At 44.2% G+C, this 17,968-nt stretch overlaps 1 protein-coding gene across 9 annotated transcripts in view; it reads right to left on the bottom strand.

The window, feature by feature from the left end:
• Positions 1-16,127, bottom strand: part of NTRK2 (neurotrophic receptor tyrosine kinase 2) — a 365,023-nt gene extending 348,896 nt beyond the window's left edge. For 3 of the 9 annotated variants that reach the window (XM_077965319.1, XM_077965326.1, XM_077965323.1), the window contains exons 1-3: positions 15,803-16,127; positions 15,166-15,287; positions 13,615-14,202 (exon numbers count right to left, since the gene is read on the bottom strand). In XM_077965319.1, coding sequence (XP_077821445.1) covers positions 13,615-13,826 — 212 coding nt within the window. In that variant the 5' untranslated portion in view covers positions 13,827-14,202; positions 15,166-15,287; positions 15,803-16,127. 9 annotated transcript variants of the gene reach the window in all.
• Between the last annotated feature and the right edge of the window lie 1,841 nt (positions 16,128-17,968).

The following is a 17,968-nucleotide window of genomic DNA, read 5'->3' as shown; positions in this document are numbered from 1 at the left end:
CAGCTTCTGTGAGAGAACAAAATGATGTGACCTCTTTGCAAAACAACTTGGCAATATTTACTTAAAAATCGCAAATTAAATTAGAGACCTCAGAAATAACATCACACATCTACAACTATCTGATCTTTGACAAACTTGACAAGAACAAGCAATAGGGAAAGGATTTCCTGTTTAATAAATGGTACTGGGAAAACTGGCTGGCCATATGCAGAAAATTGAAACTGGACCCCTTCCTTACACCTTATACAAAAATTAACTCTAGATGGATTAAAGACCTAAATGTAAAACCCAAAACCATAAAAACCCTAGAAGAAAACCTCGGCAATACCATTCAGGTATATATGCATGGGCAAAGAATTCATGACTAGGACACCAAAAGCAATTGCAACCAAAGTCAAACTTGACAAATGGGATCTACTTAAACTAAAGAGCTTCTACACAGCAAAAGAAACTATCATCAGCGTGAACAGGCAACCTACAGAATGGGAGAAAATTTTTGCAATCTACACATCTGACAAAGGTCTAATATCCAGAATCTACAAGGTACTTAAACAAATTTACAAGAAAAAAAAAAACCATAAAAAAGTAGGCAAAGGGTATGAACAGATACTTCTCAAAACAAGACATTTATGCAGCCAACAAACATATGAACCAAAGCTCATCATTGCTCTCACTCATCATTTCATTAGAGAAATGCAAATCAAAACCACAGTGAGGTACTATCACGCCAGTCAGAATGGCGATTATTAAAAAGTCAGGAAGCAATAGATGCTGGCGAGGTTGTGGAGAAATAGGAATGCTTTTACACTGTTGGTGCGAGTGTAAATTAGTTCAACCATTGTGGAAAAGAGCGTGGTGATTCCTCAAGGATCTAGAACCAGAAATACCATTTGACCCAGCAATCCCATCAAAGGGTATATACCCAAAGGATTATTAATCATTCTACTATAAAGACACATGCACACATATATTTATTGCAGCACTATTTACAATAGCAAAGACTTGGAACCAACCCAAATGCCCATCAATGATAGACTGGATAGAGAAAATGTGGCACATATACAGCATGGAATACTATGCAGCCACAAAAAAGAATGAGATCATGTCTTTCACAGGGACATGGATGAAGCTGGAAGCCACCATTCTCAGTAAACTAACACAGGAACAGAAAACCAAACACTGCATGTTCTCACTGGTAAGTGAGAGTTGAACAATGAGAACACATGGACACAGGGAGGGGAACATCACACACCAGGGCCTGTTGGGGGTGGGGGGCAAGGGGAGGGAGAGCATCAGGACAAATACTCAATGCATGTGGGGCTTAAAGCCTAGATGACAGGTTGATAGGTGCAGCAAACCACCATGACACATGTATACCTATGTAACAAACCTGCACATTCTGCACATGTATCCCGGAACTTAAGGTAAAATAAACACACACATACACACACACACACATATACACACACACACAAATCACAAAGCACAAATATCTTGCAATTTTCCTGCAATTCAAATTCTAGGAACATTTCCTATAGATAAAGTTACGCATGTGATGTTGGGAGGTGGGGACTTCTGGAGGTGATTAGGTCATTAGGGTGGGATGAGATTAATGCCCTTTATAAAAGAGGCCAGAGGGAGCTTGTCTGTCCCTTCTGCCATGTGAGGATACAAGTAGAAGGTATGCACAAGAACTTGTACACTGGAGTTGTCTAGTAAGAAGTTGGTTAAATAGAATCTATTTATCCAGAGGATTTCTGTGCAGCTGGGAAGAAAATAAGGTTGGTTACATATGTTTATCCAGAAACATTTTTAAGATACATTGTTAAGTGAAAAACTAACAAGATGTAGAAGAGGGGGTATAGCATGCCCTCATTTGTGTACAAACTAAAAAGACCTATATATATATACTATATATGTAAGACGAAGATTTATGAAAGGGAACCGACACAAAATAAGATCCATGGTTGTTATTGGAGAGGGGAGCTGAGGGATTTTAGAGGGTGGGAGTACATGGTGGGAGGGAATTGCCTGGGCTCTCGAGGTCAAACTTGGGCAACAAGGTTGGAGTAGACAGAGCCTTAAGTGAGACATTAGATAGGCTCCTATCCCTAATTATGCTCTGCTTTACCAAGCAGCCCAGGCCAACTAAAAAGCCTGACAGCCCCTCAAAGGCTGCCAAAACCTCCCCACCTTCTTCAGAGTGGAGGTACACTCTTTGTAACAAGAGTTACAAAGTGTATTCATGGTACACTCCTTTGTGCTGCCTGCATTTCTGATCACTTTCAAATATTATCTTAAAAAATAAAATTACCGGCTAAATTCCATACGATAAAGTTAATGCATTTCAGAGAGATGTGCAAAATCACTTTAAAGAATCTGAAAGGCTCCCAGGCATGAGAAGCCCTGGTTAAAGGCACTAACCTTTCCAAAGAAAGAATGCATCAATCAGCATTGGTGCTGGGCAGAGAATGAAGGAGAGGAAAAGGAGCGTCCATCCAGGGGATACAAGTCTGGGCCAAAGTACTTCAAGTTCTACATTCCCTTTGTGAAGGCTCTCCCATTATGGAGATGGATGCCTCAGGCAAGCTTAGCTTAATGCCATTTAACATTTTAAATGCAGAATTAAATGCCCTTGCTCTAATTCCAAGATCAACCAAGAAAGCTTCCAGTTATAATTTGTTCTTTTTTATAGAGCTGCTGGTGTAGAAAAAGACTGTTATGCTGATCTGTGCATTCTGGTCCATGTAATAGTTATATGCCTCTTTATATAGCAATATAGTGACAATTTTCTTCTATTTTTTAAAAAACTAAAACGAAAATAAACAACTTTAGGCATTATTTTAAGAGACACCGGGAGCCAGAGGGTAATTATAAGCAGTGAGATGATAAGATCAGCATTTGGGAAAGACCATTCCAGCTACAGTGTGGCATGGGTAGAGAGGGGACAAGACTGGAGGCAGGGATGCGAAATAGGAAGCGATGGCAGCATTTTAGGCAAGGATGATGATGGCATGAATTATATTGTTTCTATGTAAGTACTTATCAGATGTTTGTTCCCCGCCCCCCGCCCCCGCACACTGCAATCCTGGTAAGAAGAGACCAGGGCAGTTTTTCTCACCATATCCCATGTACTTAGCTAGTGTCTAACATGGAGAAGACCCCAATCAATATTTGTTGAAAGAATGATTGAATAATGTCAGTGGAGATTTTAAAAATTAGATTTAAGAAATACTTAGGAAACTGGATTGACAAGACATAGTATGTGAATGAGTATAGGGGTTACAGAGAAGGAAGAGTCATGGTTTGTGGCTTGTATTACTGACTGGATAATGGTGCCATCCATTACAATAGGGAACACTGGCAATGGGTTTGGGGCAACAGTGAAAAATTTTGTTTAGAAATGACAAGTGTGACACTGTCCTGTATGAGAGGTGTTGCATACATGAGTCCAAAGGTCTTCACTGATAATTGATGGGAAACAGATTAGGAAATCATTAGCACAAAGAAGGTAACATAAGTCATGGATGAGGGTGATGTAGCCCAGAGATAGCCCAGGAAGAGAAGCAGCCATAGGACAGAATCCCAAGGGACATCAACTTTTAAGGTCTGTTTTTAAGAGCAGAGAAAAGGAACCGACAAATAAAGCAAACAAGTAGCATGCAGAGAGATAGAGGGAAAACAAGAAAAATGTGGTTACACCAAGGCCAAAGGAAAAGAATGTTTCAAGGAGGGAGTGAGAAATGAAGCCAAATTCTGCTAAGAAGTCAAGTAAGATAAGGACTGAGGAATATGGCCCATGAAGGCTTCTGGGGACTATGGTGGAGTGAGTTTGAAAAACAGTGGAATGGGACTGGTATAGGAGATAGGAAAATAGACATAATGAATACAGATCACTCTTCCAAGATCTGGCTTTGAAGAGAGAGTTACTTCAGTCAGGATCAGAAGGAGAGCGAGGGAATCGTGCTAAAGAAAAACTTTTCTAACATGGGAGGAACATGAACCTGCTTCAATTCTTATCTTAAAATGTGGAACAATAGAAAGAAACAGAAAATACAGATATGTGAGCGAGGGAAAGTTGCTGATAGAAAAAAGCTTAAGAGGATGAGCCAAGAGGTTCAGTGATTAGCTTCAGCTGAAAGGCGCTCCAGCCCTTCCATCGTAACCGGTTGCAGATGCAAGTTGCAGCTTACTCTAATGCAGTATGAGTGAAGGTGGCCCCAGGAATACCAAAACTCATTTGACAGAAAATAATGGAACTCAGTTGGATTACTGCCACCATAGGAAGTAAGGATTGGGAATTACTCACATCCCATCTACACATCAATGTTTCCCACCATTGGAAGTGTTTAGATGTGTATGCATCTGTCTCTTGCTAGATATAAGCTGCTCAGGGGCTCCTTGCCTCTGCAGAGTACCCTATTGGTTGGACATCTCCATGTCCTCAATAACACTAGTGACACTGAACTACTGTTTGCATGATGGCAGCTCACCCACATGACAATCAGGAAATGTGACAAACTATTCCACCAAGATGAAAAGACAACTTGATGAGCAGAAAAATAAGATTTGATGTCTGTGAAAGCTTCTGCTCTTGGGTTCACAGAAAACAGAGACTAACCAAAGAGTTCAGTTAGAAAACTTGCCAGAGCGTCATCCACAGAAGTGGGCCAGGAATGGGCTGAAAAAGTCTTGAACACTAATCCCAGGGAAAAAATAAAAATTTGTTTCTATTAGTGGGAAACCACGGAAGGGCTGCCACCCAGGATGGCAGGAAGCTGGTGACCAGCAAAACCTTCCAGCCTCAGTGGCAGAGCTGGACTTAAAGAAAACCTACAGGTTGGGTTTCTGCTGTTTAGCCACCAAAAGAACTGAAGCAGACTCTGGTTTGCCCCTGGAGTGGAGGCAATGGTGAATTCTAGAACAGAAAAGGAAACCCTAGCGTCCATGGCTGACTGATTCAGAACCACAGAGTCTTTCAAGGAGTAGCATGCATGGGAGTCGCAGCCTCCAGATTCAAGATGAAATCACTCAGGCTGATGAGGTCAAGTAGCTCAACCAAGATCCCAGACCCCGATACTGTCAGAGAGTGGGTATCCCAACTCCTGTCTCCCTGACCAGGGCTCCTTTCAGTTATACCAGGTTCCTATACTTTGTCTCCTTTCTGACTGTTAACCTTATCAAATCAGGTTCAGTTGAAACAATGACGGTCTGCCCTCAGGTCATCCACCAGAAAAAAAGTACACAAGCCAAGATTTCTTCACAATCTATTAAAGGGGTTTCCAGCCAAATGATTGCTTGTGTAGGTACGTCTGTGATTCGGGAACAGAGGGGAAGGGGATAAGAAACACCACCAGAAACAGAAGGAGGCTGAAGAGTTGCAAAGAGAAAGGACCAAACCTATGTACCTTAGTCCATTTGGGCTGCTATAATAAAATATTTTAGACTGGGTAATTTATAACAACAGAAATGTATTGCTCACAGTTTTAGAGGCTGGGAAGTCTAAGATCAAGATTCTAGGAGATTCGATATCTGGTGAGGGCCCATTCCTCATAAATGGCACCTTCTTTGTGTGTCCTCACATAGCAGGAAGGACAAACAAGCTCTCTGGAATCTCTTTTATGAGGCCACTAACCCCATTTGCCTTTATGTCATAATCAACTCCCACCTCTAAACACCACTACCCTGGTGACTGAGTTTCAACATATGAATCTTGGGAGAATACAAACATTCGGGCCATAGCACCAGATGCGCACAAGAAATATCCAAGGAGCAACATCATCTATAACATTCTTTGAGTTTGGGGTGGTAGCAGCAGGGTTTTGAAATAAAATTGGGAGTAAACTAAAAAGAGTGTTCTGGTTTGGGGTTTTGTTTTGTTCTTTGGAGGGAGACATTTGTTTTGGATTTTTTTTTTCGCCGTAGTTGTGTGTTTTTTTTGTCACACCTTACTGGGGAATCTAGGGGCTATGATATCAAACTCCCCTGCCCGGCACCCTCCACCCCTACACATGCATCACACAGAGGAATAAGCCAAGCCCAGAAAAGAGAGGTCACTTGCCCCACGGTGGGCCAGAGTCAGACAATTCGGGCATAGGTCCCTCTGCCACCTCACAGCAAGGGACTCTGGGGTACATGAAGTAGAAACAACTCTTGTTACAAAGATTAGCGTCGAGAAGACTCTTTCTTTTTAAATTGCACCACACTGCAGAGGTTGAAACCAAAATTCCAATACCTTTCAGTTTCGTTTACATTGTTCATTTATGTTGAGAAGAGATCAAAGAACCAGAAGAGAGACACAGTGGGTCTCTGAGTGACCAGGTCAGCTAACAGGGTCAATGCACTAACACTCAAGTACTTCTCACAAAGAAGACAGCCCCACCAGGTCCTGGCCAAGAGAAATCCAGAATGATAAAATCAAAACTAAAACAGTGGTTTAGGGAAGTACATTCTCAATTATTCAGAAAAGTTTACAACTCAAGATAATTAAGTTGAACAAATTACACACAGCAGAGTTTTATACACAGATTTATGTATTGATAAAAACACGGTACACGCATACAACATTATGGTACGTGTCTATGTATGTGTGTGTAGACAATTCTTGGGATATGAAGATTACAGGAAAGGATGGGGTGCTAAGTAGCAATTTGTCCTTATTTGACATAAAAAAGGAACTCTAAATGGTGTGTGATTATTAACAGTTTTATTTTGTACAAGAAGGTGCCATATTACCAAAGGAAACCAAATCGTTTATCTCTTCACAATATACATCAGACTGCCCAGGAGCTGAACAGGAGAAGAGGATGGGGGTGGTGCAGACAGAAGATGAAGCACCAGCCCACCTCCTTTGCACTGCATGACGTTTAACCTGTGAACATGAGTTCAAGTCTCCAGACCTCTCCTAGGCTCTCGAGGTCAAATTTAGGCAACAAGGTTGGAGTAGACAGAGTCCTAAGTGAGACATTAGATAGGATCCTATCCCTAATTATGCTCTGCTTTACCAAGGGCCCCAGGCAAACTAATAAACCTGACAGCCCCTCAGAGGCTGCCAAAACCTCCCCACCTTCTTAAGAGTGAGACTGTAAACCTAAGTAAGCAGATGTCTGTAAAGGGCCCTTCACGTCCCATGGGAGCAAACCTTCATGCAACCAAAAATATCTCTCAGAAGGGTGCTTTTCCTGGAAAGGTCTCACAGCAGAACATGAACAAATATAAAATGGTAGCTGGATGAGTTTTGGATGGGAGCCAATAATCCTGAAGTTTGCTCACTGGCTCAGTCACTGAGACTGGTCATCAATCTTGAGGCATTGAGAAGTCAGGGGGAAGAAAGAAGTCAGGGAAGAATAAGTATTCTCTCGCCACAGGTCTTTCAGGGGAGCTAACACAGACCTCGTGGAAAGGGCTGTGGGTTTCTCCACTTACATAAGCACCCCCCACTGTGGCAAAGACTCCAGGGGCAACAGTCTTCATTTCACTCTGTCTGCTCTGCCCCTCCTCCAACCCCAATCTGCAAAGATGGCCCAGCAGGCACAAGGTTAGCATAACTAATTGCTGCCAACTCATGAAGGCTTTTCTTTGAAGCTCGATTTTTGTGTATGAATTGCCTGAAGAAGAGGAACACTTGAAATTTAACACACACACACACACACACACACACACACACACACACACTAAGCTAAACAGAAAATATATTTCTTCCTGTATGAAGATAAGATGATTGCTTTCAGATCAGTAGCTCATGCACTTTTTAATTATTTGGTCTCTCACAGAGATGAGTTTGCACAGACTTAGCCATGTTCAACTTGTCTCCCCATTTATGGTGGTTCTGTTAGGTTGGTGCAAAAGTAATGGCAAAAAGCGCAATTACTTTTGCACCAATCTAATAAAATGGTGAGCCAGAATTAGGCAGTCAGTTTGAGAACACAGAACAGAGGGGAGGCACCCTAAAGCAAAGGCCCCCAACATTCATTTGGATGCTAGGAGAAAGAGCTTCTAGTTCCTACCATGCTGTTAATGAGTCGACCTTGGGCGACTTTCTTCACTGCCCTTGATTTTTGCAAAGAAGAGGCTGAAGCAGATCGTTTCTAAAGCCTTTCTCTTTCTGAGGTTCCGATTCTAAGTGACCCATCTGAACACTGACCCTGTGGCCTCAGACTCATTAGACCAGCACTTACATGCCACTAGCCTTGTTAGCAGCTCACATTTAAAAAGACATGGTCTGAAGGAGTTCAGAGCAGACACTGAACACATTTCCACGTAACACTCTTGACACCAAAGGTCTTCAAATTCACACACCACCAGACCCAGAGCACCTTGCATCGCCCCCTTCCTTCACAGCTGATGTATACACTTCCTTATCTCCATGACCGAGGCTTCAGGAAACCTCAGAGCCTGGAGAAACTTGTCTGAGCATCAAATCCAAAGCCCTCGGTTTACATGTAACAAGCTGAGGCCCAGAAACATTAAAAAGCTGCTTCAAGATCAGGTAACTGGGTAGTGACTGGGTAGTGGTGACATTGGGATGCAGTTTCCAGGTCTCCTGACTCCAGCTTTCCATGATATGCTTTTTCATTTTTATTTTTTGAAACACATAAAGAATTAACTTGGTATCTACACATTATTTTTCTTTGCAAGATTTTTATAACTTTGGGCACATTCACTCATTCATCTCCCAGATCAATATTTATGACTTCCCAGTCCTTCGGACACCCCAGAGAGCAAAGTTAAGTGGTGAGAAGGCACCCAGTTATATGGGACCTTTACTTTTCTAATGGAGATTGATCAGCAATCAAATGTGAGCTAAAATTATCAGGCCACAGTGGAGCTCAGATCTTTGCCATTTGAGGCTTGAGGTGGGATTTGTTTTAAAATAGCTCAACCAAGTAGACTATAAAAATGATTGATCAACTATAAATAATCCAAGATTCAGGGCTTTTTTTTCTTCCCTCTCTCTTTCTCTCTCCCTCTCTCTCTCTCACGAACACACATCAAACAAGTAAAAACTTTGCCACGCCTCAATAGTCTCTCCCCCAAATCCTCCCATTGATTACAGGCATCAGGAGCGACTAAAAACTGGCCTTGTTCCAAGAGGCAGGTCTTTCATGTCACATCCTACCCTATAGCTTCTGAACCTACAAGAAACTCTCTAGAGAAGTGGTAAAGTTAGCCAGAGGGATAAGGCCAGTTTATGGTATTCAATAATGGTTTGATAATGTTTTTTCCCTAAGATGAGCAATGGGTTAAAACTGGATTCACTTGCTTAATACTCAAGGCAAAAAAAAAAAAAAAAAAAAGAAGAAGAAGAAGAAAGTAAAAGAGAAAAGAAATTCAATTCCCCTTCCCCAGCTAAACAAAAACTCTAGTTTTTATACTCCTATGACCTAGATACAGTCAAAGAGATCATACAGAATATTCCTAGGGAGAAAGAGACCTCAACTCTCAGCTGTTCGCCAACTCTTCAGCTTAGAAAACATCTTTATAAGGGAATATTGAAACAGAGACAAACAGAGGTTTATGGGATAGAAACAGTGAGAGACCTTAAACAGACCTAAACTCGACGCTAGGGAGCTGGGACCACATTGCTTCAACTTCCCATTACTTACTTGTAATAACATACAACCCAGGCTCTTCTCTCAACTCCAGCGTTCTGAATTCCCATAAGGAAATATCACTTTTCAGAGAAGAAAAAAATCAAACCCATTTTCCTGTATAGTAAATAATGGGTGATGGAAGGGGAGGTGGAAGAAAGTAGGGTCAAAAGGGTCACAAGGCTTTTCCATCGGTTTACCCAGGGTAACAGAAGTGTCCACACGGTTGTGCCAAGCTGATGTCTGTAAATACCTACACTACGAAGACAGCATGTTCTCAACTCCAGCTTGCAAGTTGTATTAAATAATGAATGATGTAAATTAGACTGCCTTATTTATTAACAAGTCTAGTGTGGCTTACGCAACCATGCTCCAAATTTAAATACATGGCTCTTAAATGCATATAAGCCACAATCCAAAGTTCTAAAATCCCCAATGGAGGGGCTGAGAAGTAAACATCAGAGTAATAAAAACTGATGCCTATCACTGAATCTTTGTGAATGCCAGGATTTTTTTAAGTACAATTAATTGCAATGGCAAAGCTTACTAAAGTAAGAGGGCCAAAATCAATGTATTAATGACACAACATCACAGCTGCTTAACCAGGCCAACAATAAATTGCACATAGAGTCTGTGATAGGAGAAGCTTCAAATTCTATTTAGGTTGTGCTAAGAGGAAAAATATAAGGCTTGTCTCAAATATTACCCCCAAATCAGAGAATACCACTGAAGAAACTCAAAAAAAGATCCGTGTTGGTCTTCATAAAGCATGTGCAACATAAAAATGCACACCCTTCCACAAAAACATGGATAGACAGAACACTACCGAACTGTAAGATGGTAAATTTTAGGTTATGTTTTTTGTTTTTTTTTTACCACAGCTAAAAAAATGCATGACTTCTTTTGACTGTGCCTTTTACCACTTGGGTGAAACAGAAATTGTCCTTTGCAATGCACTCTGGCACTTAGTACAACTGGGATTTAAACGGCCAGTTACATAATTCCAACAACAGGCTTCACTCTTGAATTCCATTGCATGTGACATTGGTACTGTGTTTAAATTCATTTTAATGCTGCTGTGGTATAACCATTTCCAAATAACAGGAGCTGCCACTTAGCAGTGTGATGCAGAGCAGGCGTTATACATACCTATAGATAGATACTGATCTGGTTATGTCACATTAGTGAGCAAAAAATATAAAACAGGTACTGTGATGGGAAGATTTTTAATATAGGTTCAATGACTCTGAGGACAAAATGTCAGCTTAGCTTAAAGCATGCATGTAAAAACAACAACACAAAAAGATCCTACCTCTTCATCTATACATTTTTTAAATGTTCCGCTATTTGTGTTCTTAGAACCCTAAGGGCAGGATGGTTTAATATATAGATGCTAAAAGAGACACCATTTTTGAATGATGTGGTAAACTGTTGTTTCAGCAAGTTGTGTGTTGTTAATCACAGTTTATTCAATACATTATTTCTATTTTTAAAAAAATAGGAGCACGTAACTTCAGCCACATGCCATTAAACCAGAACTTTACGACAGGTTATTTTAGGAATACCACTGGGCCTAATATCAAAGTTTTAAAATATGTATAATTTGGTTCCAACTGTAGCTGGTATCCACTGGCCAAGAATTTAAAAGTTGTTTAAGCAAATATTAACATGTAAGAAAAAAAACACAGATTGTGTCATATAAGGATGAGATGAAACAAGCGCATCCACCGACGTCATTTTGAGGTCAAAAAAGCAGAATTCAAAACAATTATATGGAGTACTTTCCAAATAAGTATTGTAATATGAGTTACAGATAAAGGCACTGGGGCACAAACTGGCTGGGCTCACATGAAGCTGAGATAGAGCGGAGAAACATACTTTGTCTCAGGACTCACATCTACCCAGCCAGACTACTATTACTAACCTAATTCCCTGTTCTCAACACTTAGCCCTATATACCTCTCCACTCCCACAACCCCAAGAGGTTTTCAAATCAAAAGGGAAAAAAATCAAAGTAGAAATTAGAAGTGCCAAGATTGAATGAATAACTATGACACACGCTTTAGTAAATATTTTAAAAACCTACTTTAAAAAAGCTGAAAATAGGAATCTGCCATCAGATATAAAAGAAGCATCAACAATTGTGAGGACAGATATAAGAAAGCTCTGCTGAAATCAATTGATTTCATATACATTAGATAGCTAAGATCAGGAAGGTCTAAAATAAAAATTTTTTAGATTTAAAGATAGTTTTATTTCCTTTTTCTCAGATCATGGCCTTAAAAATTATCAAAGAGAAAAACAATTAAAATGAAAATGATCAGCCCTATCTTATTTCTCTCTTCATTATATGCATCTGTCTCCTAAAACAGAATTTCAAAAGCACCACCACCACACACACAACAATATCTAACTGTGTAAGACACTCCCCATGATCTCAAAACAGTCAGAAGCACTCTGAATTCCATATGGCCTCCTCCATCTAAATACTGACACCCCATCTCATGAAAAAGATTCTGACAAAAGGCCACAGACTTTGGACCAGCCTGGTAAGCCTCAACCAGCCCAGTCCAAGACCACCACAGTTGGGGCCCTATCCACCCTTGCTCTCCGCTCTTGCTCCTGCTCTCCTTGCCACAGAGATAGAGATCCTAGCACCCTGGACTCAGTCCGATAGTTGGCTGCTCCCAACACGTCTCAGCTATGCTAGGCTTGAACATTCCCCTCTGCTCTGCTGTCATTTCCTTTTGCCTGAGGCTTATACCATAAGCATCAGCAGCAGAACAGGCAATAGAGACTAGGAAGGTCTCTTACTTACAGTAAAAAACAGGTTATCTTGGTCAACTACGTTGGCAGAAACATGGTTGTATGTTTTCTGTGGAAGGAAAAATGCATGCGCACTCGACAACCGGAAGGCCACAGCCCAAGCCCCACTTTAGGGCTGCCTATCTCAGTATCAAACTCAGTAAGGAAAACTGGGAGAAACTTTGCCTTACAATCTTGCACATATATGAATAAAATCTCATGTTAATGAGATGTATGGAATGACAGCATCCTTAAGGAAAAAATAACAATAACAGCCCAGTAGAGGTGACACAGGAATGCTAGAGAAAGGACTGGCAAGTTCTTGCTTGGTAATGTGTTTGTCACAAAGCATCAGAAAAGGAGAAAAGAAATACACAGTTCTGTTTCTTCAAGCCACAACAAGCTCAAACATTTCCAGGGATACAGGGGTCCAATGCTTAAGCCAGCATTCATCAGAGTTCTACCCACTACTTTATCATCCAGCCTAGTCCTGGGAAATTATTCAATGGGCAATTAAGAGTTATAATCCAAGTGGTCTCAAAATCATATCTCTGGGAAGTCAAGTCCAAATTAAATCAAACCAGGCTTTTAGGCTTCCAACGATCACATTTTTTCTTTTGAGCGAGTGCATTTCAACACTCAGAACTTCTCCTCTTACAGATCATTTTCAAGGCCATCTCTGGATGCCATCTCCTAAGCAAAATCTGATATATAAAATGAAAAGGGAAAGTGGTTAACTCAAACCTCAAAAAAGATGTTAAGGGAGAGACTGTCACTTCCTTCAACAGATTCGGGAAAGTTAATTATTTTAACCTCTTTTCTAGTGAATATTAATGGAACTTCTAACACAACATACACACAGCACTTTATGAAACAAAAATGCCCAAAACTAAGTTAGTGCATGCGGAAAGCCTAAAGCACACCCAGCAGAGCTTTGAAATATAAAAAGCATAGTGAGTTCCTTCCCACGAGGAATACATATATAATCGGCATATGTATATCTATATTTAAAACTTATCCTAAAGTGTCACACTTCTCCTGCACTAGCAGTCCCAAGCCAGTGAAACAGACAGGTAACTGACAGATGACCCTGCCTTGCATCTCTTGTCTCTGACTTCTCCCCACTCTTGAGACAGCATTCACTTTCAGGACCTACCCATCTGGCCAGCCCGGGCCCTAGGGGCAAGGAGAAAAAAGAGGAAAAGCTCCAGGAACTCACATTTCGGTGATGTTCTCAGGATCTACACTGTTAGGTTCCAACCTTGGAAATGCCACGATGCCAGGAGAAGGGTCGCTGCACCAGATCCGAGAGGCACTGCATTTGCAGGACGTGGGACAAGCGAGAGCGGCCCTCCAGAAACCCACAACCAGCCAGCAGAAGCCCCAGAGCCGCGCCATGGCGGGTCCATGCCACCTTATCCAGGACGACATCCCTAGCAGCCAGTGCCAGCCCGAGTGAGTGTCCCCACGCTGCACCGGCCGGTTTCCCCGACCTGTGCGGGGAGGCCTTCCCCGCGCTTGCGGCTCTCTTGACTCCTCGGTGCTTGCTTGCTGCGGGCGCGCGGAGTCCAGCGTATCACAGGCTGAGCTGGTCCGGAGCGGAGCGTATTCCGGCAGGCGGCAGGGTTCACAGTGGCCCCGGCATCGTGAACCGCTTTACAGGGGGGTGCTACCGCCGCTCGGAGCTCCGCCGCGGCCGTTGCTGCATGGCCCGGGGCGCCGGGCACCGACCGGCGGCGCTCCCGGGACTCTCTGGGGTGCAGGCTCCTTATTAGACGCGAATGGGGGTCCGGTATGCACCTCGAGGCTGAGGACAAACAGATACGCGTAAGACTGAGTGTAGGACCCCCAACACCACTAATTGGAGCACTCTCCCTCTGCGCTCGCGTCATCCCCACCCCGATCCCAGCCGGGAGACTGTGGATGGATGAGTGCCCAGCTCCAGCCCAGGAATCAACTTGCCCCGCGATGGCACTGACGCCGCTGGAGCCACCAGTGTGCCCACTCTCTCTTCGAGCCTGAGGCCAAGGGAGGGGAGGTAGGGAAAGGGTCCCCGAGACAAGATTCCATGGTACAGGCCGGGCGAAGGACCCTTTAAAGGGGAATGCGGAGACTGCCGGCAGCTTTGGCTCCGCGACGGGGGCCCCGAATGATGCTGCAGAATCCGCCACAGCCGCTGGGTGCCGGTGGCGCGGGCAGGTGGCGCGGCACGTCCCACCTGGGGAGTAGCCGAGGCCGCCCCAGGGGGAGACAGGGAGGGCCGAGGCGACCGAGGGCACTGTCTGCGCTGCTCACCCGGGCTCCGGCGCCTCACGCCCGCCGGCGGCGCCTGGGTCCAGGATCCTGCTGCCGCCGGGGACTGAGCGCGTAGAGCGCGAGCGAAGCAGCCAGCGAGGCTCCTGCTCCAACCCAATTCCGGGAGCCGCCGCCGCCGCCTCTGCTACTGCTGGCGAAGTGACGTGAGGGCTGACGCAGAGCAGGGGCAGAAACTCCAGAAAATTAGTCTGAAATCCAAAAACACACACGCGCTCATACACACACAAACCCATAACACCCTCCAGACAAAAGCACCAGGGAGGGGAGGGGAATCTGGGGGCGAGCAGGGAGGAGGGAGGCATCAGTGCCACTGGCCAGAAGCAGACAGCAGCAGCATGTGGGAGTGCACACACGCGCGCACACACGCACGCACACACGCACACATCCTGGCCGTGTAGACACGCGCGCGCGTGCCTCTGTGTGTGTGTGTGTGTGTGAATTTACATCCAGGTACCTCTGAGATGAACCGTTCCTCCGTTTGACGCCTCCCGGTCCCTAATTCACACCACAGTCTCTTCTACAATCGCGGTAGAGGCTGGCTCGCTTTTTGAAATGGAAACCGTGCTTGGTTCAGCTCTGAAAAATGCGCTGATTCTTATTATAGGAATCCTCCCTCCCTTCTCCCTCCCCGCGTTCTCCTTTCCCACCCTGCCTAAAAGGGAGGGCAAGCTATCCTAAAAATAAATAAATGTTGTAAACACCAAAACGTGTTCTGCATTGGTAACCAAGGATCACCGCCCCCATTCCGGGCCACCTATTTGGGGATCGGTGGTTTTGGAGGGGCTTCCTGTTGGTGCTTTTGCAGAGGGAAGGGAGTCTCCAAACACAATTCTAGCTCTCTAAGTGGGTCTTCTTCCTGCCGTTTTCTGCCATCACACGCCCGGGAAATAGAGACATGTGAGGGGAAGGGAGCGCGCCTGATGCGTATTCTAAATGCTCGGTGGCCACCCTGGCCTGTCCGATGTGTGGCGCCGCGTCATTTTCTCTCATCCTTTAACCTGTCGGGATGTAGCCATTCCCATATCGTAGCTTCACTCCCCGCGATGCCCACCCCATGCAGGGCATCCCAAGCCCTTGCTCCCCTGCCGTACCTTGCGCGTGTTCATGTGTGCGCGGGTGTGCGCGAACGCGTGCCCTGCGCCCGCGCTGCCCGGAGCACGATATGCATCCAGCTACGAAGAAGCCAGGCGCGGGCAGAGCCTCGGGGTCTCACTAGGGACAAATTAGGCGATCCGGGAGGGTCGGGTGACAAACCGTAATTGTTCTGCGGGCGCAGTTAAATGACGGCTGCGGGGCATTCGCAAGCCTTGTCTGAGAATCCGTCTTCCCTTTTGCGGCTCGGAATCTGTTTTTCCGCAGTCATTTAAAAGCGAACTGGGAAAATGCACCGCAGTGCCTGACACTTCCGAGGGCTCTGGTGCCCCCGCGCGGGGAGAGAGCGCCCGGCACGCTCCGGAGCACCAGCCCACCGCCACGGTCGCGGCGGGCACAGCGCTGGGGGCGCGCTCTGGCGCCAGATGCGCAACCAGCGGCGCCCGACGCCTGCGCGTCCCTGCCCGGCCAGTGAGCGGCTTGCCTGGCCTCGCCGAAGTCCGGCCCGGGGAAAAAGGCGGCCAATCCTCCGCTCCAGAGAGAGCAATGGGTTGGAGTCTCGTTCAAAATATAGTAACAGTCACTGATCTACCCGCAGAGGCTGGGGATGGGAAGGATCGAGAAACCGAACCTTAGAGTGAATGCTCGGATCTAGGCCAAGCATTAAATATTACGAAGGGAACGTAAAACATCTAGTGGGGCTTTTTTGTACAGATCCTGGGCGCTGAGTGTTACCGCGGGAATTCTTGGACAGCACCCAAAAATCTTGCTGCAGGTCCGGAAGGCAAGGCTAGCAGGTCTGTCTCACCACTGTCGCTCGGCTGTAACACACTTTGAGTGGTGAACGGCCAGGCTGAAGTTTACTCCTCAGCAGGGCCTCTCTCGATTTTCTGCTAGGTGAGGACGTGCCAAGGAAGAGAAGCAAGGGCAAAAATGACCTGGTCTCAGACGCACGTAAAACTCCGCCTGTCTTGTCAGTGCCCCTTAAGTGGAGAAGCCCCTGAGGAACACTTGGGGAAGGAAGGAGTGTGTGTGTGCATAATCACCCACATCTCTCTCACACTCCCATACTCTCAGCCCATTTTCCTAAGAAAGGGCCCATTTGCGCCCTAGTGGCTGCAGCATGTCTCAATGCGGTATGGAGAATAGGCAGTTTTACGGTGGTTTGTACACCACAAGATTCCAATTATGTTGGAATATCTGTAGAATTTCTATTAGAGTAAATATATGCTACTATTATAGTTGAATTCTAAATATATTCCACTGACTGTCTCCCACTTAAAATTAGGATTTGCGGTCCTACTTCTAATCACCCTACTTCTGCTCTACTATTTCAACCATAGCAGTTTGTCTTTTGGACAGATCATTTACTTATCATATATATATTTTAAATTTCTCCCAGTAGAATGTACACTCCATGAAGGCAGGGATTTTTGTCTATTTTGTTCATTGATATATCTCAAGGACATAGTAGGTGTTAAAATATATGTGTATTTTTAATGAATAAATAAAATAAAGTTGAGATCTTACTTTCTTAACCTCTAATTCTGCAAGAACCTGGATTATTCCCCCAGACACGCTCCTTCTCACCTTCAAAATTTCAAATCTTCCTTGTGTTCCGAGTGCTCATAGCACTGCTTAAAACCTTGCCTTACTTTCTGCCTCATTTAGTAGCCAGATATGCTTCAGCACCAGGCCAGAGAGGGCCTCCCACTTACTCATGCTGTTAACTCAACACCTCCAAGGACAGTGTCTAGAACACATTGGCGATCAGTAGTTATTTCTTAACTGATAGAATTGTGGATCTATCTCGATTTTAAGACCTATAAGATATGTCCCAGAGATCACTTCAAGGATTCTCAGATCACGACTTTGTAAGAGATGATGAACATTTTTCAGATGAACAATATAGAGATGATTTTTTTCCAGATCCCTTCAATGCAGGCATAGAAACAAAGTGTTGCAGGCTCCTACCTGCACTGAACCATGATGTACCTAGAGCAATGTTTCTCAAACTCTTTTGACCGTGATCCACAATAAGAAATGCCTTTTATATCACAACCCAATGAACACATACATAAAGGCATGTACTAACAAAAAAAGAAGTGTCACAATACAAAACTTCCTTACCCTTAGTACATAGAATAAACTAATATATCCTCTTC

This window comes from Macaca mulatta, chromosome 15, assembly GCF_049350105.2.
Source record: "Macaca mulatta isolate MMU2019108-1 chromosome 15, T2T-MMU8v2.0, whole genome shotgun sequence".
NCBI lineage: Eukaryota > Metazoa > Chordata > Mammalia > Primates > Cercopithecidae > Macaca > Macaca mulatta.
This window is presented reverse-complemented; position numbering and strand designations above follow the sequence as displayed.